Raw genomic sequence first — 23840 nt, 5'->3', positions numbered from 1 at the left:
TACTGTCCTGCTTAGCAATGGAAATTTGAGGCTCAATTATGGTCGTTAAGTTGAGGACTGCCTGTATATTAAAAGCTGGTATGTTTTCAAGTGCCAGCTATTATAATAGCGATCATGCATCTGTTATTGCTTGATTTCAAGATGGTTAACACTATCAAAATGCCCAAAGAACTACTGGCTTCAGTCTCAGGACCTCCCCCCACTCCTGTCAGATAACTGGTACAGTCCTAGGACCTTTTTGTCTCCCCCCCCCAAGATAATTCTTAGACCTGACCATTTAATTTTAAAATCATCACTGCTAACTTCAGGAAATTATGACGAAATCTACACTGCTATAAGGGTGGTCAGTAGAAGTACATATGAAACAGAAAACATGTCTCGTTCTATGCATGGATCTAATACATTCTGCCCTGGAAAGCAGGTTGCCTTAGCAGGAAGGATGTGATGTTGAATTTTGATTGCCTCTCTAAAGGACGTCTGTTTCCGAAAGGGTTAAGAATTGTTAATAAGGAGACAGATTGGCTGGAGGGGGCGGGGAGGAGAGAAGGCAATTAATCCAATTAGTAGGTTGGAGAAATTCAGAATTTCACATCTACTCCTCATAGGCCTTATGCAGATATACATTTGTGAACTTTTTGACATTTGTGAATTTTTGCGCTTGACTCCTGCAAAAATAGAATCACAATCCAAATAAGCTTCACTTGGGTTAGCAATAACCATGGTTTTTTTAAAAATTTGATTTATATGCTGCCCTTCTCTGGAGACTCAGGGCGGCTTACAATGCGTTAAGCAATAGCCTTCATACTTTTGTATATTTATACAAAGTCAGCTTATTGCCCGCACAAACTGGGTCCTCAATTTACCTACCTTAGAAAGGATGGAAGGCTGAGTCAACCTTGAGCCTGGCGAGATTCGAACTTACAGTAATTGCAGACAGCTGGTGTTAATCACAATGCTATCAGTCTGCTGAGCCACCAGGCCCCTGTTTTGTTGCCTTCACCCTAAGGTAAGTCTTTCAATGTATTGTGGAAACTATGGTTTAGCTTGGCTCTGCCCAGTTTGTTGCTCGCACTAAAGAATGATAGGCAAAGATACAAATTTGTTAGTTCTCAGTCAGAGGGGGAAAGAAGCTACCTTACCTGTGGAGATTTTTTTAAAAAGTATGTTTAACTATGGTTGGCATTCATTGGCTCATCTACACAAAATGCTATTTGGTTGGCAGCTGACTTTCCAGGATCAATTAACCTATCTATTGCTTCCCCCCCCCCACATGCTGTGTAAATGAACATGCTCTTGATGTTTCAACACACAATGGTTAACAAATCCTGGCTTAGCATTAAGTCAGGAAACAGCCAATGTAATCCTAGGCACGAGCAAAACCCAACATTCTAGGATCTTGGCCAGAACACACCCCAACAGCTTCCGGTTCAGAGGATTAAGTTCCAGAAAAATATGCCAGGCCATCCCAGGGCAGCAAGATTGGCATTCAGGAGAAAGATGCAATGGTTCTTTTGCATACCTCTCTGCCCTACAAATTGCTAACATGTCTCAGCTGGTGGCCAAACACGAACATGTGGATATTTCAGGGTCTGGTTGAAGGAACACAAAGGGTTTCCCCCCTCACTGTGGCATTTGGAAGAAAAATGGGATTTTCAAAACCAATCATTCTATTAAGTATATAATTCCTAGCAAGGGAACAGAGGAGGAAAGATAACATGTTGAGATTAAAGGCAGTTGGGAGGGAGGAGCGGAAGACTGTGAACCGATTAAAACCCATTGTCCAGGATGCACACCAGTTACAATGCTGGCTAGATTAGCAAGCTTAGCCCTGAAAAGGAGTTAATTGCTAGAAATAATTACTTGAAAGAGATCTACTCAGGCGGTTTGGTTTCCTTCCTAACAGTTAAATAATTCCCACCAACCCCTTTGCTTTTCTCCCTTACTGTTGATTAATTCACAAATGCTCTCAGGAGGTGTGGGGGAGGGGGATCCGTTAAGAGTACCTCAAAAATGTGAGTCATGTGGCTTTATATGTACAAACACCCCTTCCAAAGGAGAATATTTGTAGCTCTGGGTTGAAATGAGGGATCCTTGGTGGCTCAGTGGCTAAAACACTGAGCTTGTCGATCAGAAAGGTCGGCAGTTTGGTGGTTCGAATCCCTAGTGTAGGTCTCCTGCGTGAGCAGGGGGCTGGACTAGATGACCTCCAAGTTCCCGTCCAACTCTGTTACTGTTACCTTGGTGCTGTATGAACTTGGTTGTTTTCTTGCAGGCGTTTCATTATACAAACTAGGTACAGGTATTCCTCGACTTACAACAATTTGTTTAGTGACCGTTCAAAGTTACAATAGCACTGAAAAATGTGACTTACGACCATTTTTCACAGTTGTGACCTTTGCAGCATCCCTCTGGGCATGTGAGCAGAATTCAGATGCTTGGCAACTGACTCGTATTTATGACGGTTGCAAGTGTCCCAAGGGTCATGTGATCCCATTTTGCGACCTTCTGAGAAGCAAAGTCAACGGGGGAAGCCAGATTCACTTAACAACCGTGTTACTAACTTTACAACTGCAGTGATTCATTTAACAACTTTGGCAAGGAAGTTGATAGTACAATGGTTTAATGCACCTTGTTATTAAGACCAACTGCCTGCAATTTCTGCTGGTTCGAATCTCTCCAAGGCTCAAGGTTGACTCAGCCTTCCATCCTTTCTAAGGTAGGTGAAATGAGGACCCAGTTTGTGGGGGCAATAAGCTGACTTTGTATAAAATATACAAAAGAATGAAGGCTATTGCTTATTGCTTAACGCATTGTAAGCCGCCCTGAGTCTCCGGAGAAGGGCGGCATATAAATCAAATTAAAAAAAAAAAAAAAGTTCGTAAAATGGGGCAAAACTCACTCAACAAATGTCTCACCTAGCAACATAAATTTTGGGCTCAATTGTGGTCGTAATTCGAGGACTATCTGCCACGTCATCACTGTTGATGATGTTACCTAGTCTGGGTAATGAAACGACTGCAAGAAAACAACCAGACTCAGACAGCACCAAGGACCCCTCACCTTCAGAAATGGCCTTGCAAGAAAAGCGATGCTGCTGGTTCCATTTAACTGGGGCAGCCAGAAAAATTAATTCCTATGCAATAATTCCTATGCAATAATTCCTATGAACGTAAGGATTCTCTTGGTTCTGAGCAAGATCGACATTTCCCATTTTTCCCCACAAGGGAATCAGGAAATGGTGATGGCTGAGAGACAAGTCACACAAAGACTAATAACCAAGGTCAGGGGTCTGCAATCTTAAATTCTCAAAGAGCCATTTGGACCCGCTTCCCACAGAAAAGAAAACACCGGGAGCCACAAAACCTGGGTGGGTGTGGCCAACTCAATGTCACTCACTTCCACCGGTCACATGACACCCCCCTAGCCACGCCTACCCAGCCGGTCATTAGGGTAGAGAACCAGTTGTTAAAAAACACCGGGAACCACAAAATCCTTTTGACATATCTCTCTCTCCCCTCCCTCCCTCCCTCCCCCCTCTCTCTCTGTATATCTCTATGTCTCTCTCTCCCCCGCTGTTTCTGTATCTCTCTGTCTCTGCCCTGGCCGCGTCTCCATCCCCCACCATTTCCCTTACCTTCTCAGGCCAGGTGAGGAGTGACTGGGAGGGGAGGGCGAGGGACGGGGCCAGCCAGTCTTGGGATCACTTGACAGGGAGTCACAGCAGAGGGCCCAAAGAGCCACATGTGGCTCTGGAGCCATAGGTTACTGACCCCTGACCAAGGTGGTCAACAAAGCATCATCAGAAGGCTGATGAGATGACCAGGAAGAAAGCAGGTTACGTTCTGCTATCATCTCCCTTTCTACTAAAATCAAACAGGACCAGTCCCATCAAATACAGCAGTCATCTTGTTGGTGGGTAGAGTTCCAGGTGAGCAAAATTTTACAATGTCAAGACTTGCTCCAAGCAGGGACACTTACCTACTATTCCAGACCCCAGGAATGATGACGAAGATATGCTGTTATGGGATGGCAGGTCCCTGTGTTCACTGTAGTGTGAACCTTCGCCATAACCCTGCTATAAGGGGAAAAAAAATTAGTATCCATAGTCATGAAGCACATTGCCTACCCACTCCTATCTCAATCCACAAGATTATGGGTATCCCAGAACCATTTCCAAATCAAAATACACCTTTACAATTCAATTTAGTTGGATCGTATAAAGGCCAGCTATCTTGGAATGGATCAAATCAACTCCAACTGACTAGCAAACTGTTTCTATATACCCAGGATGGCAAAACTATGGCACGTGTGCCACAGGTGGCACACGGAGCCAGATTGGTGGGCACGTGAGCATTGTCCTAGTTCAGCTGCAGCACACCTGCACGCGCCAGCCAGCTGATTTTTTGGGCCTTCTGGGCCCACCGGAAGTTGGGAAATAGGCTGTTTCCGGCCTCCGGAGGGCCTCTGGGGAGGTGGGGAAGGCCGTTTTCGCCATCCCCAGGCTCCAAGAAAGCCTCTGGAGCCTGGGGAGGGCGAAAAATAGGCCTACCGGGCCATCATGTGCCAAAAGCGGGTGGGGGAGCACATGCGCGGGGGCACATTGCATTATGGGTGTGGGCACACGTGCGCGCGACCCCCCTCATGTTCCCCCTGCTTTTGGTACACGATGGCAAAAAGGTTAGCTATCACTGCTATATACTCTCATTTTTCAATTTTTCCCCCTCCTGTTCAATCATGCCCGATTCTCAAAGATTGCCTGGACAAGTCCTTGAAGTTTCTTGGCAAGGTTTTTCAGAAGTGTTTTCCTATGCTGAGAGAGAATGACTGGCCCAAGCCAAGTCAACCAGTTGGCTTCTTGCCCAAGGTGCGGGACTAGGATTCACCATCTCCCAGTTTCTAGCCTGATGCCTTACACCAGACTGGATCTCGGCTGAAGTGGTGCACAAGTTAAATAAGTCAACACACTTCCCTTAAGCCATGCTGCCTCAGGGTTATGGAGGGAAGTGAGGAAATCACAAAACCTCAGCACATACAGAAAGCCTCCATCATAAAAGACGGAATCCACCTCAGAGTTAGATGGGTGGCTTCTAAATTCCATAAGTAAATAAATATGGTACTCTCCAGAACAGGGAAGGTTCTGGAAAAACCATTCTCTTCACCTGCTATTATCGTGGGAAAGAAAATAAATCAAACATAGTTCAAAAAGATGGATGATTAATGTTGGAAGGAAGACAGATCAGACTCAAAAACAAGATGACCAAACAATTCACTGAGATAGCTAAGCAGAACCTTAATCTCGTGGACAATCTCTTAGTGTATATCAGCCATTCCATTAGGTTCCATGGAATAAACCTCATCTTTGTTAAAATACCAATTCCTTCAGGCTCTGTTTTTCTCTCAACTACTTCCATTCCAGATGATCATTTTATGATCTGAACTTAACTTGAACTGCAATAGAACTTTAAGAATTGATTCGTAAGCCTGTCATTTCCTCTTCCTTCTTCATCTCTTTTTTTTCTGTATTAGACTATAAACTGAATGAGAAGCACCGATTTTACATTATTATATGTAAGCAGGTCTGGGAGATTTAGGAGCAAGGTAAAGAATATCTTTGAAATATGATCCCACTAAGCATATACAAGCAAGAAAGTTGTTGTTTTCACCTCATGCTTATGGATTGATTTCCTATAGGACATATGACAGGATGCTCTCAGAAAATAATTCCTTAAAATTAAAGATTTGATTTCTCAAAATTAAATAGCTCAGCAAGAATTAGGGTGAGAGGAAAGCTATTTTTCCTACATTTTCAAGAAAAAGGGAATTCGGGTAGTTCACTTTCTCATCTCAAAAGACACATGTATGGACAAACCCCCAAAGATCCATTTGGATCTTGCAATGAACAGATCTTCCCGATCCTTACCCTGACTTGGTCAAACGTGGAGTTGTTCTGATCTCCTGTTGCCCAAGAACCTGAAGTCGGTCGCTCATCCAAACCTTTCGGAGAAAGAGGGGGAGAAAAAACAAAGATTACTTTGATCTACAGGATCTTCAAAGGACAGACTCTCTCAAAGTTAACTCTTCCTTTCACAAATACAAAAATATTTGGATGAAAATCCCAAACCAACACTGACTTTTCCTGTTTTGCAAATTTTCCACACAGATTCAGCTTCAAAGGAGCCTCAGTTGATATGTTTGGCAAAATTGTGAGAGGGCAAATTTTATTTAATATGTGTAACACCTCAAGGGAGTTGTAACACATACCACTTACCTTTCCCAAAAGCTGCTTTGGCTAGAGAAACATTACAGGAAAGGAGGTGGGAAAATTCAGTATGCTCAAATTATGAAGGGGGGTGGATGGGAAGGAGACAGTTAATGGAACCAATTATTTTCTTTCTTAGCCAAAGCTAATTGGTCCACCATTTACATTCTAGAAGAAATTATAAGTGGTCCAGAATGAGACATATTGGCAGCACCACCTTGGCACTGCCATCTTGCCATAGCTGTGTCACCACAGCCATCTCAGCGTGGCCATCTTGGTGCCGTCATCTTAGCACAGGACAAATCACCATGGGAAACTCGCCATGAGACAACTCGGTGTGACACCTCCCTTCGTCAATCACAATGTCGGAACAGGCCGTGTCTCCAGATCTGGGTCCAGCCTCCAGCAGGATGGCAATCTGTCCCACACTGAGATGGTGGCGCTGAGGTAGCCGCGCCGAGGTGGACATGGCAAGATGGCCATGGCAAGATGGCCGCACTGAGGTGGACCCTTGTTATCATCAAGAAGGACCTTCCTCTTTTGTTGATATCTCCATCCCATTTCACCACTGACTAAACTTTATTTGCATCCAGATAGGAAATGAGGTCCCCAAAAAGCAAACCATCTTCCCCAGAAGTCTGAAGAAATATTGCAGCAAAATAGACCTCTTTATTTCTCATCCACATAGAGATTTAATTCCTTGTGTTTGTTATGGAAGTAGCAGCACAGCTGCAGATTACAGATTCTGGGAAATGGCTATGGACATCCGCTTGGGAGAAGCTTGCTAGATCTCGCTGTAGTATTATATACATTCACGAACGCTATGAATGGTCCATTCCAATTGAAAATTCTGGGAATTTTAGCCCTGATGCATCTTGAGGCTGCCAAGTTGGGGAAGGTCCAACTCAAATACTGACAAAGTACAAGAAGAATCAAGAATGTACTCCTGGCTTCCCTGCAGAGGAAGATGGCTTAAGATGAGCTAACTGCCTTTTGAAAAAGCTATTCCACTATTTTTTCTCTCCTTAGATAGACTAGAGCAACCCCTCCCTCTCAAGCTGCCAAGTGTTTTTGTATGAGAACAGGGTGAATTCTGCAAATATATATAAATAAATAAACGAAGTCCCTACAAAATAGGATGGCAATTCTATGCTGGTCTCCTCCCATTGAACAGCTTCAGGCATTTTTTAACAGGTCAGAAGACCATTTTACTGCTATTGTAGGAGATGACCAGGCTGAACTCCAGGGAGGGGGTCAAACGTGTTATCAGTCTCGAATCCTTTCCTGCTCACAAGAGATCTAAGTCCAGCCCCGCCTTGAATTCCATTGACTCTTATCTACCGCCAATGTGCTTTAGTAGCTCAGATTCTTGTAGAAAGCTTTAGCATACAATAAACCTGTATATTCCTTTGAACTGCCTGGATTTCCTTAGCTTCATCTCTGCTCTGATATGATTGCAAATCAAACATGTCTGGAATAAGACCGTCCCCTTCCATGTCCAAAATATTACGGGCAGGGAACGTTTTATGTGTACAATGGGTATTTTTCGTTTCCAATAGGATGTTTCCTCTCCTTGACTAATGCCAGTATTAGAGATCTGGAAATCAGCCAAGACCAAGATGGCAAACCAGCTTCATTTGGAGACGGTGTCCATCTTAGAACGATTCCTTTAATTTCATCTCATGCTCAGATAGTAACTACAGCTCTATCATCACAAGGAGGCTTTGAAGTCCAACTCTACTATGTTTGTATACGTGTATTTTTTTAAAAGCATATTATTATGAGAAACACACCATCTTTTTCTCTCCTTCCCTCTCCCTACTGTTCATTTAACCAGAAATTTCTTTCAAAATTACATGCTTCCATTCCGAAGCCTTTTGTGTTAATCATTTCCCCGGAGAATTGGTGTTTAATTGCTGTCTAATTTGCATAATTATGCATATTAATCTCCACTCCTAATGAATATTCATAACTCTCATTTAGAGTTTGTTTTCTAATAAAAAAAAATCCAATGTGATTACATTGCAGGATTGAGGCTGGCGGTGGAAGTAAGATGCTTAATGCAACTACGAAAAACACCAAAGTGCTACCTATTCTTCTCAAGGCTGGCAATACTGCAAATTTTGCTCTGCTGATGTTTTATTTCTTCCTTTCCATCCTGCTCTTTCAGAATGATATCAGCTGTGTTTTCTGGAACTGGTGGGGGGGATCAAACCGAAGTACGTTCCAGACAGATGCACACAAAATTTAAAAGGTAGGAAAGGTGGTAATGTTCAAAGACTGTTTACAAAATTAACAGAATAACCAAGCTGGAAGGGACCTTGGAGGTCTTCTAGTCCAACCCTCTGCTCAAGTAAGAGACCCTATATCATTCCAGACAAATGGTTTTCCAATCTCTTCTGAAAAACGTCCACAACTTTTGGAGGCAAGTCATTCCATTGATTAATTGTTCTGTCAATAAATTTCTCTTTATTTCTAGGTTGATTTTCTTCTTGATTAGTTTCCATCCATTGCTTCTGGTTCTACCTTCAGGTGCTTTGGAAAATAAGTTGATTCCCTGTTTTTTGTTGCAGCCCCTCAAATAGCAATAGCAATAGCACTTAGACATATACCGCTTCATAGTGCTTTTACAGCCCTCTCTAAACAGTTTACAGAGTTAGCATTTTGCCCCCAACAATCTGGGTCCTCATTTTACTGACCTCTGAAGGATGGAAGGCTGAGTCAACCTTGAGCCAGTGAGAATCGAACTGCCGGCAGTCGGCAGAACTAACCTGCAATACTGCATTCTAACCACTGCGCCACCACAGCTTTTCCAAATATAATATATAATTAATATTATATAATATAATATAATTAATATAATATAAAGTTTATTGTCATTGTACATATATACACAGTATACCCATACAACGAAATTCACATAACACCCAGAGACAAAGCCCAATACATATGACAATCACCAGACACACCCCCACCCACCAAATACTCCCCACCCCTAAACCCAAGCATCCACACAGCAGACCAAGTAATGCTGTCCAACAGCTCATTGATGGTGGCCCTTTAGTTCATTGTTGAGTGCAATTATAGCTCTGGGATAAAAACTATTCAGAAGACGTTCTGAATATTGGAAGTCTGCTCTTGTGTTTCCCCTAGTCCTTTTCATTGAACTAGACATACTCAATTTCTTATTTTTCCACCTGTCCAGATCTTCTGTTAGGATCCTGCCCCAAGGAGTTGCAAAGCACATGGCACAGGGAGGAAATACAGAAATAAGAAGGGAAGGAGGAGTTGGGATCCATGTCCCTTTTCTGGAAGAGACCTATAATCAACCACTGTGTTCAAATGAAGTACTCAAGCTTAAAAGCAATGTAATTGAAATAAGTAAGGAAACACAAGAGGCAATGTTTAAAGAGAACACAAAAACCCATTTTTATATTCACTTAAAGCTTTTTTAAAGTGAAAAGTACTCAGAAGCTATCTAGGGTTCTGTAAAGAGAAGAGGCCAAATCTTGTTTTTGAATCAATGGAGATGCTTTATGAATCCAAGTCAAGGTAATATGACTGACTTTCCCACCTTGGGAATGTGTATTTGTTAAATTTAGATATCCAAATACCTAAATTTAGATATCCATCTCAATATCCAAATATCAATCTGCCTCTGCAAAGCATAAAGGTAATTGAAAGTAGGCAGATGACCAGGTAATACAGGAGCATATCTATTAAAAGCCAAGGTTTCACACTCCCACTAAATTTTCCACAATGGATAACTTTTCTTTTCATTTCATTACTATAAATCATTCTTCCCGAAGCCACCTCAAGGTCTTAGGAAGCCACAAATAACATGGATGCACCAAATTGGCAGAGCCAAACCTAAAAGATCATCTCAAATAAATTCAGAACTTGGCTGTTTCTCCTTACAATAAATACATTATATATTAAATGCATAGTTCTTGACCTATGACCAGAGGTTGCTCATCATGGTTGTAAATCATGATGGTCGCAAAACAATTTTACAACCTTTTTTGCAGCGGTCATAGGAGAATCCACAATAATTACATGAACACCATGGTCGTTAAGCGAACCAAAGATTTACTATGGGCACAGTTCCGCTGAAAATTAGAAGTGCTGACATGACTGCGGTGTGTGTGTGTGTTGGTCCCATTTTCTGGGTGTATCGTGACTTTGAATTATCACTAAGCAACTGGTTGTAAGTCGAGAACAAATGAAATCTTTAGTTCTGCCTTAAATGGTGTCATTTCCATTTCTTAAGATAGCTACCAATCTTGAAAGTGTAAAATATTCAAATATTTGAAATATTCAAATTTCACACTTCATAAGGCGTTCACCAGCTGAAAGAGATGGTTTGTCCAATTAAACTGGAACCTGCAAACTCAGTTCTGTTCAAAAAGATTCGATGTTTTGCTGAGCCTTTCCATTTTTTTAGAAAAAAAAGAGAAGAAACATCTTCCCTTGTGCTATGGGACCAATGGGGAAATGTTCACAAAGAGCCCTCCAAGCTCCAAAATAGACTAAAAACATAGATAGTGCTAGGTACGCTCTATGCAGCCACATATATATGCACATTGTATCTTCATGCAATTTAATATTTAATGCAATAATGCAATACAATGCAACACACACACAATGTCTTCATGCATTTTTTGCAGTTACAGAAGCTTTCCCCAGCCTCTTAGGTTTATTTTACTACACTTTCCATCATCCTTAGCCAGCACAGACATGTTTAACATATCTGAAACACATCAAGATGGAGGACAGATTAGAGTACTAGATTAAAAACAAGAGATTTACATTCAAATTCTCATTTAGTCACAAAGCTCATAAACAATTGGGGGCAACCCTACATGAGGGCTCTCTGGAGGAAAAGGAGAGCATTAACTGGAATAAAAATAAAAGGAACAGGAAAATAAACAGCAGATAACGCTTTCAGCTTGCCAAAACTTCCTAACATCGCATGTTATTTCCCAGACTGGAAGGCATAAGAAAACACTCATTCTCTCTCCCTCTCTTTCTCTCTCTCTCTCTCTCTGCCCCTGGCTTCACCCATCCCCATTCCATTAATAGAGTTATTAAAATGGTGGGGTGGAGATAGAAACTCTATAGATTAATTATGCATTTTAATAACCCCACTCATGAATATTCATGAAGCATTCTGTGCTCATGTTCTAATTAAAATATACTAATAGTATAAGATGTAGCTGTCAGAAAGAGAGAACGTTCTTTCTCCGTGCCCCCGCCCCCTGCACGAAACTCCCCCCCCCCCGGTCACTTTTTTACACTGGAGTAGATGCAGGTAGATACAGACTGACTTCACCCAGTGACCCACTGCACAGATAAAAGTATCTCACTGAAGTTCAACATTAACGACATATTTAGGCAGGGTAAAAAGGGAACTGTAGGTAGTAGGCAAATACAAACACACACGCACAGACTATAGTGGTGTTTTATTTTTTTTGAAAAAAGGAATAACAGCTGCACGTGCTCTTGCTGAAGGAAAGAGTTAAGATTAGGGTCAAGTGCTTGTCACTATTTGCACGCGCAGAGAAAACCTACTTCACGTGATATGGAGTCTCTGCTAAAATTTTGCAACAGAATGAGAATGAATTGTACGGAGTCAGGTTTGATGACTCAGGGGAGAGAACATCAATCAATCAATCAATCAATCCAAATAGAACTGGAAGGGACCTTGGAGGTTTTCCAGTCCAACCCCGTTCAAGCAGGAGATGCTATACCAGTGATGGCTAATCTTTTTGCCATCGCATGCCAAAAGCGAGGGCAGTGCGGGGGGAGGGGCGGGTGTCCACACCCATAATTCTATGCCCGCAACCCTCCCGCACTCTCCCCGCTTTTGGCACAGTGGGCCCGATAGGCCCGTTTTTTGCTCCTAGAGAGGCTCTGGAACCTGGGGAGGGCAAAAACGGCCTCCCCCCCCAGAAATCCTCCAGAGGCCGGAAATAGCCTGTTTCCCTACTTCCTGGTGGCCCAGAAGGCCCGAAAATCAGCTGGCCGGCAAGCGCATGTGTGCCGCAGCTGAGTTCATGTGCCCACCGATATGGCTCCGCGTGCTACCTGTGGCACGCTTGCCCTAGGTTTGCCATCATGGACCTATACCATTTCAGACTGGTGGCTGTCCAGTCTTTTCTTAAAAACTTCCAGTGATGAAGCACCCATAACTTCTGAAGACAAGTTGTTCCACTGGTTGATTGTCCTCACTGTTAGAAAGTTTCTCCTCAATTCCAGGTTATTTCTCTCCTTGATTAGTTTCAATCCATTGCTTCTTGTCCTGCCCTCTGGTGCTTTGGAAAATAAGTTCTCCATCCTCAGCTTTTCAAAGTTCAGATCTTGGATTGGTTCAACCAGTCTATTTGCGTAGCACTGAAGAAATGGTGCCCAATTGCACAAGGAGGCAGAGATGTTGCAGGTTGGCTATTTATCCATGTAAGGAAGTAGCTAAATCCAGTAAACCAGTATAGTAAACCAGTAAACCCCATGCCCTACTCCCTGCCATCCTAAATTGTGAGCCATCATAAACTACAGGGTGAACTAGGAAGCTACTGACCTGAAGCCCCACAACTTTAAGTGCCACAAATCTCTCAAGAACCCGTATTGATTGAATACTAGGAATAAGGTTTTCTTGCCTTGGGCAAAGAAAAAGCACAGAATTTGCTGAATAATAACAACTGGTAGCACTTAGACTTATATACCACTTTACAGTGCTTTTACAGCCCTCGCTAAGCGGTTTACAGAATCAGCATATTGGTCCCCATTTTACCCACTCTGGAAGGATGGGAGGCTGAGTCAACCTTGAGCCAGTGAGATTTGAACTGCCAAATTGCAGGCAGCCGACAGTCAGCAGAAGTAGCCTGTAGTACTGCAACCTAACCACTGTGCCACCGCAGCTCATAATAACCCACAAAGGAATGTTTTTAATTGATATTTTTAATTAATCCACAAAGGAGATTTGAGAGAAAAAATAAAAAGGGGAGAAGAAAGATGAGGAGGAAAAAGAGGTGCGGGAAGGGGAGGAAGCAGATCTCCTCCTCCTCCTCCTTCCTTCTGGTTATTTGCTCCCATTCCATCCCACCTGAGCCAAACAATCCACAAAACTTCAAAATCTTTTACCTCTTGGGGAGAGGAAGGAAGTACAATTTTTCAGTAATTTTTCCTACGCGTACACACCCAAACTCCAGCCTGTAGAACACAATGTTCTTGGATGTCATAAAGCTAGAAGCCACAACTTAAAAGGTCATGGGAGAGAGGTGGTGAGACCCAATGTTAGAATCCTTTTGGTGTCAGAATGTACCATCTAGCTCCTTTGTGGAGGAGGGGAGTAAGGGATGCGGTAATTTGATTTGAAAAAGAGGTGGCAGACAGCTGCCATGATAAACACTTTCATAATAAGCCGCTTTTGCTGCCTAATCAGCCTGAGAATCAGCCTGGGACAAGCAAACTGCTGAGTGAGATTTGGAAAAATCAATGAAATTAGTTGACTGATAATTAGCTTTAATTCTCATAGCAAAATTGTTTTCCCACTAGCTACCCACAACAGGAATGCCATTCTCCCACAGACACGGATACCCATTCCTCTGGACCATGCTTTGCAAAAGAGGAAAACACATTCGATTGCATGGACCCTGGAGAGTAAATTCCCACATGCTTTTAAACGTCTTGAGAGGTGTTATTTTTATCAGGCTCTTCTGACAACCACCAAGGCAGCGTGCAGAAATTCCTAAGCAGTAAAATAAGAATCGTAGTCTAAGCTGTAAGATTTTTCTTTGCCTGAATGGTGATATATCAGGACTTACCTTGCTATTGGTTCTAATTTAAATTTTATGATGTTATAGGCAGTCCTCAATTTACGACCACAATTGGGATATAGAATTTCTGCTGCTAAGCAAGATGGTTAAGTGAGACATGCCCGATTTTATGACCTTTTTTTTTTGCCACTGTTAAGTAAATCACTGCAGTTGTTAAGTGAATCATGAGGTCCTTAAGTGAACTGATTGACTTTGCTTGTGGCAAGCTGGCTGGAAAAGCCACAAACAGCGATCACAGGATTCCGGGATGGTGTAACCATGCTGGTTACCAAGCACTCAAATTTTGATCACATGATCGTGGGGAGTGCACCAATGGTCATAAGTATGAGGACTGGGTCGTAAGTTACATTTTTCAAAACTATTGTAACTTTGAGCGGTCACTAAACGAATGGTTGCTGAGTCAAGGACAATTAATAATGATAATCTGCCTGGAATTCTTGGGAATCAAGTGGCATATATGATGAAATAACATATAAATAAATACTAGACGTTTATAGAACACTGAAAAAAAAACTTTTCAAATCAAAGTTGCAAGTGAGAGGAAGTAAATAAAGATCTGCAGCCAAGAAGTTCAAACTATCCTTCTCCACGCTGTGAGTAGTCCTGCCTGTTTCCATTGTAGGGAAATGAATTTGGAGGCCTTGCAGAGAGAGCATCTGTGCATGCTAACACACTACTGTAGTATCTGCCACTAATCCACACCTGAAAAGCAAACACAGATGTACATGTCTGTATACATGCATACATACAAATCCTTTTCCAATTGGTTCTGTACCCTTAAGCAAAGTTTCTCTTTCAATTTGTGGGGGAAGGGGAGGAAGACCACAGAGGTACCCTCCGCAGAGGGAGAATTTAGAGGTGAGATGCTTCTGCTGCTTTTAATTCCTCTGATCTGGAAATTACGCTTTTAATGGAGCATAAGCTTTTATGGCAGCTGCTTCATGCGGTTTGCTCACATTTATGCAGTTTAAACCTGTTTATCTCACTTTTCTATTTGAAAAAGGATTTCTAGCGGTCAACAAGATAACCAAGAACAGAAGTAGAAGGATAGCCTATGTCAAGGGTGTTCATTGAGGGCCGCATCAGGACTGTGTTTGACCTCAGGGGGCTGGGGTGGGCGTGGCCAGGGTGGACATGGCCAGCTCAATGTCATACATGTCGGAGGCACCTGTGGTGGCCCAGGAGCTCTCCCAGTGATAACGGGCTCCCGAGCTCCATTTTTGCTGGCAGAGGCACTGCGGGCCAGTCCTTTGCTGTTTCCAGGGCAGCCCTGTGGGCCGGATCTAAGCACCTTGCAGGCCGGAACCGGCCCCTGGGTCTTGAGTTTGACATCCTGGCCTATGTTGAAAGCATTTAAATATGTACATTATATAGCCGTGATGGCGAATCTATGGCATGTGTGCCGGAAGTGGCATGTAGAGCCATTTCTCCGGGCATGTGAGCTGTCGCCCGTTGCTCTTCCGGGTTCTGGTGCACCGGCCAGCTGGTCTTCATGCACGTGGGAGCGCCAGAAACTGAAAGAGCAGCCGCCAGGTGCGCATGGGCATGCGTGAAGACCACGTGGCGGCGTGGTGGAACCTGGATAAGCAAGGGGAGCAGAGCTGCCAGCCAGGACAGGCAGGCTGGGGCTTCCCTTCCTTCCCGCCCGAGTGGGCTTCTTGCCCGGCCCCAGCCTTCCAGCCCGCGGCATTGACGTGTATCCACGGTCTGGAGTGCCTGGTCAGCTTGGGCGCATGGGGCAGTGTTTGCCTGCTGCTCCTGCCGCGGTTCTCGCACTGCCGCTTCCGACCGGGATGCTGGAGCAGCCAGGAGGGAAAGGAGGTGAGCTGCCCCAGGAGGGCCGGAGGAGACAGCAGCTCCTCATGCATGGAGACGCCACCGAGGGGTAAGAGGCGCATCGGCCTGGAAGCGGGAAGGCGCCGCCAAGGGGTAAGACGCATGCCAGTCGGGAAACGGGGAGCGTGCTGGCTTGTTCTCATGGTGGGCTGGGGGTCTGTGTGTTTCATCCTGGCCAGAGTTGGGGTGAAGCTCTCCTGCCTGCTGGCCCCCCAACTGAGCCCCGGGAACGCCGATGCCCCTTTCCTCCGAGGCCGGGAAGGTGCTCCGGATTTCCAGCAGAGGGAGGTGGCATTCCCCGCCCAACTTTCCCTCCCTGTCCGGGGCTGCAGAATCAGGTCGTCCCGCCACCCAGACGGGGATGTCCCGTCACCCTGACAAGGACCAGGGGGTGGGCAGGGGGCGCGAGGACCCCCGAAAGGCCAGGTGGAGCCGGCAAATGTACATCGGACAGCTCATCTTCGCACGTGTATGCACTCCAGAAACAGGAAGACCAGGTTGGCGCACATGTGAGTGCCGGAAACCAGACGTGCGCATGCACGCTCCCGTTTCAGCACTCGGTGCAAAAAATGTTTGCCAACACTGCCCTATAGTCAAGTGAATAATTGTATTTCTATATCCAGGCTCACCACTTAGTGCTGATAAACTGCCAGGCCAAAAATGTGAGTATCACCCGGATAGACTTACCCCTAACTGGGGTAAGTTAGGGAAGAGCAACTTTTGACTGGCCAGAGTTTGTTAAGGGGTGTCTGAGGGTCATGGGAGTACAATTAGTGGGACCATGATTAATTGTAGAGGTCTGTCAATCATTTCTACCTATACAGATAGTTCTTGACTTACAATAGTTCATTTAGTGACTATTCAAAGTTACAGCAGCACTGAAAAAAGTGACTTATGACCCTTTCTCACACTTCATGACCATTACAGCCTCTTCATGGTCATGTGATCAAAATTGAGATGCTTGGCAACTGACTCATATTTATGACAGTTGTAGTGTACTGGGCTCATTTGATCACCTTTTGCGACCTTCTGATAAACAAAGTCAATAGGGAAGCCAGATTGACTTAACAACCGTTTTACTAATTTACTAAATGCAGTGATTCACTTAACAATTGTGTCAAGAAAGGTTGTAAAATGGAGGAAAATTCAACTAACAAATTTTGGGCTCGATTGTCGTTGCAAGTTGAGGATTACCTGTATTTTGATGGGACAGACATTGGGGGAGTTTTAAGAAACCAAACCGAGTTTGCTCTTTAAATTTCCCAAATGTTTTTAAAATTATTGGGTTGGGTTTTTGTTTTGTTTTTTGCTTTTTTAAGGGTGAAATGTATCCCTTAAGCCTTGATAACACCTAAGATAACTCTTTGGCTTTTTCACAACACTCCCCAAATGTTGGTCTCAACCAATTTGCAGGATGCCCACCTGGGTTAAGTCACAAAGATTTGACTTATGGTTTATTTATTATTACTTTGTTTACTGATGTTTGCAATTATCCTTTTCCTTCTCTATGGGAGCCCAATGGGTTTCTTATTTTATTTGCATAAGAGCCTTGTGAGACAGTTTGGGCAGAGTGCAGAGACATCCCTGGGTGCTGTGTGTATTTGTTTTTTAAAAAATGAAGACTGGTAAATTTTCCAGGGACTATGTAGCATTGTGAAATCTTAAAGTACAGATAGGATATTGGTGAAGAGGTTGGAATATGAGCAGAAACTCAGCTTCAAGTCCCCTTATCAACCACAGAGAGCCATCCCTCTCTAGCCAAACTTTCCTCACACGATAGTTGCTGTGAGCAAAAAGGAGGAAAAACTATTTATGACAACTGAGGCTCCTGGAAAAAAAAAAAGCAGGATATAAACTTAGCAAACAAATGAATGAATATAAGTGCCTAAATATCATGAGATTCGTTGCGTTCTCATCCATGGACCTTGAGCAAACTCAAGTGAGAATACTGAAATCTTCCCAAATTTTTATTACTTTTTTTTTCTTTTAAAAGGTTTTTGAGGGTGCCTTTTAAGAACATTTAGAATAATATATAGTATTTCTGAGGGAAAAAAGTCTGTCTTTCACCTACTAACCTATCTAATGCAGATATGTCTATCAATAAAAGAGAATATTTGTAGCTCAGGGTTAAAATGAGGGGTCCTTGGTGTTCTCTGAGCTTGCTTTCTATTCTTGCAGACGTCTTATTACCCAAGCTAGGTAACATCATCAGTGCTGATAATGTTATCTAGTTTGGGTAATTAAATATCTGAAAGAAAACAAGCAAGCTCAGAGAGTACCAAGGACCCAACAGATATTTCTCCCTAACTGGAACAAAATTGTGAACAAGCCCACAGAGGACCAGTTCAGGCCCAAATAAATAAATATGCTGATCAGGACTTCATACAGAGCCAAACAATTTAAATTTGTACTGTCTCACTTCAAAACATGGGACAACTCTCTCATAGGGCCGAGTCCTTCCTCATGATAAAATTCTTGAATATAGGAAACAAGCACATTTGTTTTTATATAACTGGGTGTTTAAATATAATCGCACAGAAGCAATCCATCCATTCCTACCATCTGCAGGAGCACAGCCTCGACAGAGATATAGTGCCTTGCTACGGAATAAGCCAGAATGAGCAGCCTTTAAGGAAACATTTCCTCTGTTTCTTGATTTATGGCATTGAGGAATTGCTGAGGCTAAGGTATTTGAGGAAACCCCTTGGGAGAAACATAGTCCAGAAGGATTGGTTGACTGTATAGGGTGATGGGCAGGGGGCCAGAATATCTACCAGCTGTGGGTGCCTCTTCAAGCCATTAAGGGCAGCAAATCTATTTTCTGTCACATCTCCCAAGACATAATTTCTGGAAGGGAAATAAAAAAGACCCCAAAGTAGAGTTCTTTCCTTTGGCTGTGGCTCATCTGTTCTCTGCCCTGCAACAAAGCCTTGCCCAGGATACTTCTATGTGCATCTCACCCTAGCTAAAATAAAAAAATAAAAATTAAAGGGGGAAGTGCAGTGGCAAGAGTAAATAGAGTAAATATAAAAGAAAAAGCAAAAAAGAGGAAAAAACCCAAGAGCCCACAAATCCAGATGGATCGAATTATCAAGTATTTCACTTGCCTGCTAAATGTTGCTGCCTCCAGTCTGGAATTAAATAAAATGTATAATCTGCTGCTAGGTTTGTGCAAGCACGAGAGTCAGGAAATATAATGTTCTGCTGATCCTGCCCTCTGTGCACCAAATTGATCCCTCCAACCGAGATTTACAGTCATGTGCTGCAAACTGAATTCCTTCCCACAAGCAATAGCAGTTAGACTTATATACCGCTTCACAGTGCTTTACAGCCCTCTCTAGGCGGTTTACAGAGTCAGCATATTGCCCCTAACAATCTGGGTCCTCATTTTACCGACCTCGGAAGGATGGAAGGCTGAGTCAAACTTGAGCCAATAAGAATCGAACTGCCAAACAGCTGGCAATCGTCAGTCAGCAGAATTAGCCTGAAAAACTGCATTTCTAACCACTGTACCACCACGGCTCTTGCCTTTAGCTTCTTACACAAGCCATTTTTGTTTTCACATTCAAGTCACCATCCCCGGCTGAACAACATAGAATACTGATAGAGGTTTTTAAGAAGAGATCTGACGGCCATTTGTCCTTAATGGTACAAAATCTCCTTCTTGAGCAGGGGGTTGGACTAGAAGACCTCGGAGGTCCCTTCCAACCCTGTTATTCTGTTAATTCTGTAAACAATCTGAGGGAGCCTAATGTAAACTGGTCATCCAATATAAGGATGTCACTAAAATGGATAACTTTCTGCAACCCAGCCCCCATGGATAGGAAACTCCCAGGTTCAAATTTCATCTGTGTGGCAAATGCCAAAGAAACCATTTTCTTGTCTAAATTACTGAGGCAACAGGACATCTTTTACGTGCAGATAGGAAAACTCCGTGGAACATCAACAGGCTACTTATTAACTGAGGCAAAAACACGACTTTTTTTCTGTAGATCATCTGAAGAGACATTCAGATCTCTCGTGGGAAGAAGAATGAGGGCTGTGTGTGTGTGTGTGTGTGTGTGTGTGTGTGTGTGTGTGTGGTGTGTGGGGTTTTTTGGCAAACTGACTTTTAAAGTACATCAGATACTTCCATCAGCATAACCAAGGGATACACTTCTTAGAGAAATAAAATGGGAGGTTAAACATTCCCATGTCATTTACAGAGGCAATAAAGTGATGCTCTTTCCCCCTAATTATATCTTAATAAATATTAGGGCACATTAAACTCTGCCAAAGACTAATTTCCATAGGCCTGCCTTCTTTTGTTCTCTATATTTGTATTTCTCAACCTTGGTGACTTGAGGATGTGTGGACTTCAACTCCCAGAATTCCCCAGCCAGTCATTGCTGGCTGAGGAATTCTGGGAATTGAAGTCCACACATCCTCAAGTCGCCAAGGTTGAGGAACACTGCTGAGTCTATATTCTCTAACTTGATGCCAAGAAGCGGAAGCTGGACTGTAGAGTATACTTAATGTTATGCATATTGCATGCACGCACTGCCACATGGCCAACACATCCTGGCTCATACTTGCGTGTGGGGCTGGGACTGGGGATTTGTGAGCAGAGGAAGTGGTCTTTCTAGCTTCAAGGGGTAGTTCCCCCATGTAGGCCCAATACTGTTTGGGAGAGGGGAGAGTGAAAGGGGATTTCCCACCAAGCTTGTGGGACCAGTTTATGCAGAGGACAGGTGTAGAGACCCTCTTCCCACAGAACCCCCCCCCCCTCCTTTCTCACCATTTGCTTATTTAGCGCTCAACACCACTGTGCTGTTGGGCCCCCTACAACACCATCATCATTTATTCTTTCATTAAATCTCTGGCTGTGCTCATTTTGTTAATATTGTCCAGCAACGATGGCAAATTACAAAAGGTTTCACTCCAGTCAGCATCCTCCTTCAATGAAAAGATCGTCCTGGAAGTTCTTGCTTCAAGTAAACAGTATGCCACAGGGCAAAAGACCTTATTTATTTATTAGGTTTTTTTTTTAAATCCCGCCTTTATCTCCTTATGAGTAATTCAAGGTGGCAAATATACATAATTCTCCTCCCTAATATGATTTTACCCACAACAATAACCCTGTGAGGTGGGTTGGGTTGAGAGAGAGGGACCGGCCCAGAGTCACCCAGCCGTCTTTCAGGGCTAAGGCAGGACTAGAACTCAGAGCCTCCTAGTGACGTCCAGCTTGTCTGAATGACCAAAGTATATATTTTAGAACAGGACCTTTAATCAAGGAGAACAAGCATTGGTCAAAACAGTCACTGCTATTTCCTGCTCAAAACAAAGGAATAGGAATTGCACAAGGAACCAGGGAGATGTTTTTGTCCATCCAGAGAAGATGGCTGTAAGTTACTGCTGAGTTTTCATACTTGTTGTTAAAGCCAATGAACATTGCTGTCAAGCTGCAAACTGTTTTTAGAGCAGGGGTGTCCAATCATAGCAATTTTAAGACCTGTGGATTTCAACTCTCATGGCTGCCTGGGGAATTCTGGGAGTCCACTGGTCTTAAAGTTGCTAAGGTTGGACACCCTTGTTTTAGAGCCTTTTCTGAATGGGGTCGGAACAACAGACATTTTTGGAGCAGTTCCTCCCAATCTGGTGCCCTTGTCCAGATGTAGTAGAGAATGGATTTCATCACTCTCAAACAATCTGGCCAGCATGGCTGGGAACAGCGAGGTCAGTGGGATGACATGCTAGAGAAGGTAGTTTTGGGGGATACCTGCAGGGAGCAAACGAAGCAGTTTGTGGAAGAGAGCAGTTGATTCAGCTAGGGAGGGGGGAGAGGAGAGAAGAGTGGCACCTGGGGAGAATGGTGAAGTAAATCAGTGCCCTAAACACTTCCCGGCAGCTGTAAAAACAATTGTGCAAACAAAGGACTCCAAAAGGAGCAGCACTGAGTGGAAAAAAAAGGTGTATGTGTGTGTGAGGGAGGGGGTGAGTTCAAAGTCTTACAATAAAATCAGATTTAACACACACACACACACACATCAATACACACACACACACACACACTTGTGGGGAGACAGTTTGGTCTACTGGTTAAAACAGCAGGCTAGAAAGTGGGAGATCATGAATTTTAGACCTGTTTTATGCATGAAAGTTGGCTTTGGGCCAATCACTCTCTTTCTGCCCAGCCCCACCTCATAGGATTGTTGTAGGGAAATTAGGAAAAGGAAAGTGCATTGGATATGTTCGCTGCCTTGAGTTATTTGTAAAAATATTAAGGGGGGTGCGTGCGTGAAAAATAAACAAACAAACAAACAAATAAACAAACAAATAAATAAACAAATAAATAAATAAATAAATAAATAAATAAATAAATAAATAAATAAATAAGCTAAGAAATGTGAGTGGGGCAACAGGTCTACAACAGGTCTTCTGCAACCTGCATGTTGGAGATAATCAGAATGCTCAAACTTCCCAACTCCTGCCTTGTTTCATCAGCCTCTCTTCGGATCAAATGTCTTCAGAATTTCAAAAGGAAAGATTTTTGTTACCAGAGATGGAGACGCAGAAATGGATCATTCATTATTAGATTTATGCAAATTCATGGACAGAAGGTGCCAGAATACATGGCTGTTCACTTGCCCGATTGTAATCCAGCTATCAAGACCGTATTGCATTTGCTTACATCTTGAGAGCAGCCAATACTGATACTGAATTCACACAACATGTTAAACTAAAAGGGGATGGATAGGGGGGGTGTATGAATCAGATTTCCCATTATGTCAGAATGCAGTCTATTTGTTCAAGTATAACAAATTATACTAACATAGGAACTGAATTTGATTCAACCAGGTTTAACATGCTGTGCTAATCCAAGCTAGGATAAAATTAAGTGTTCTATTAAGCAATAACTTTTTTATTTGTTTACATCTCTATAGCATTCTCTGGAAATGAGCATTCCAGCCCATTTTACTAATTTATAGTGTGCCACAGCAGCAAAAGCTAATGAAAAATATATCGTTCAGAATGGAGCTATTGTTTGGGAGTGAGATGTCAGATTTGAAGGTGTTACATTTCCATCCTGGGTTCAAATCCTCGCTCAGCAGTGAGAAACCACTGAATAGTCACTTTTGCTAAGCCTAATAAACAAAGGAAAAGGACAACTCAGATGATTTAAGGGGTTGGAGTAGCTTCCTTGTGAAGAGAGGTTGTGACACTTGAGTCTACTTTGTCTAGAGAAAGGGTGAACAAGAGGGAACATGATTGAGATGTACAGATAGTCCTCCACTTACAACCATTTATTTAGTGACTATTTTAAGTTACAACACCACTGAAAAAGTGACTTATAGACTTCTTCACACTTGACAGTTGCAGCACCCCCATGGTCATATGATCAAAATTTGGACGCTTGGCAACTGGCTCATATTTATGACAGTTACAATTTTTCGGGGTCATGTGATCACTTTTTACGAGCTTCTGATGAGCAAAAACAACAGGAGAGCCAGATTCACTTAATAACTGTGTTACTAACTTAACAACTGCAGATCTTCACTTAACAACTCTGGCAAGGAAGTTTGTAAAGTGGAGCAAAACTCACTTAGCAACTGTCTCGCTTAGCAATGGAATTTTGGACTCAGTTGTGGTCTTAAGTTGAGGACTATCTATAAAAAATATAAGCCCGGCAAGGATAAAGAGAACAAGGAGAAACTATTTCTCCATTCTATAAATGTGAGAACTAGAGATCACCCAATGAAATTCCATTGTGGAAGAATCAGGGCAGATAATACTATTTTAAACAATCCATTTGGGATTGGCTACCATGAGATGTGGTGCTGGCTATCAGCTTGGCTAGCTTCAGAAAAGTTTCGTGGAAATTGTGGGTAGAAATGGATATTAGCTCTGACGGCAGTGAGTTTGCTCTTTAA

At 43.0% G+C, this 23840-nt stretch overlaps 1 protein-coding gene across 5 annotated transcripts in view; it reads right to left on the bottom strand.

Annotated features, from left to right (window-relative positions):
• Positions 1–23840, bottom strand: part of TCF3 (transcription factor 3) — a 132607-nt gene that overhangs the window by 64200 nt on the left and 44567 nt on the right. For all 5 annotated transcript variants that reach the window (XM_070943820.1, XM_070943826.1, XM_070943834.1 and 2 more), the window contains exons 4-5: positions 5921–5994; positions 3979–4075 (exon numbers count right to left, since the gene is read on the bottom strand). In XM_070943820.1, coding sequence (XP_070799921.1) covers positions 3979–4075; positions 5921–5994 — 171 coding nt within the window. The remainder of the gene's footprint in view (positions 1–3978; positions 4076–5920; positions 5995–23840) is intronic.

Source organism: Pituophis catenifer, unplaced genomic scaffold (genome assembly GCF_029215685.1).
Source record: "Pituophis catenifer annectens isolate HBS135680 unplaced genomic scaffold, rPitCat1.0.hap2 SCAF_1, whole genome shotgun sequence".
Taxonomy (NCBI): domain Eukaryota; kingdom Metazoa; phylum Chordata; class Lepidosauria; order Squamata; family Colubridae; genus Pituophis; species Pituophis catenifer.
The sequence above is the reverse complement of the archived record's forward strand: the minus strand, read 5'-3'. Positions and strand labels throughout refer to the sequence as shown.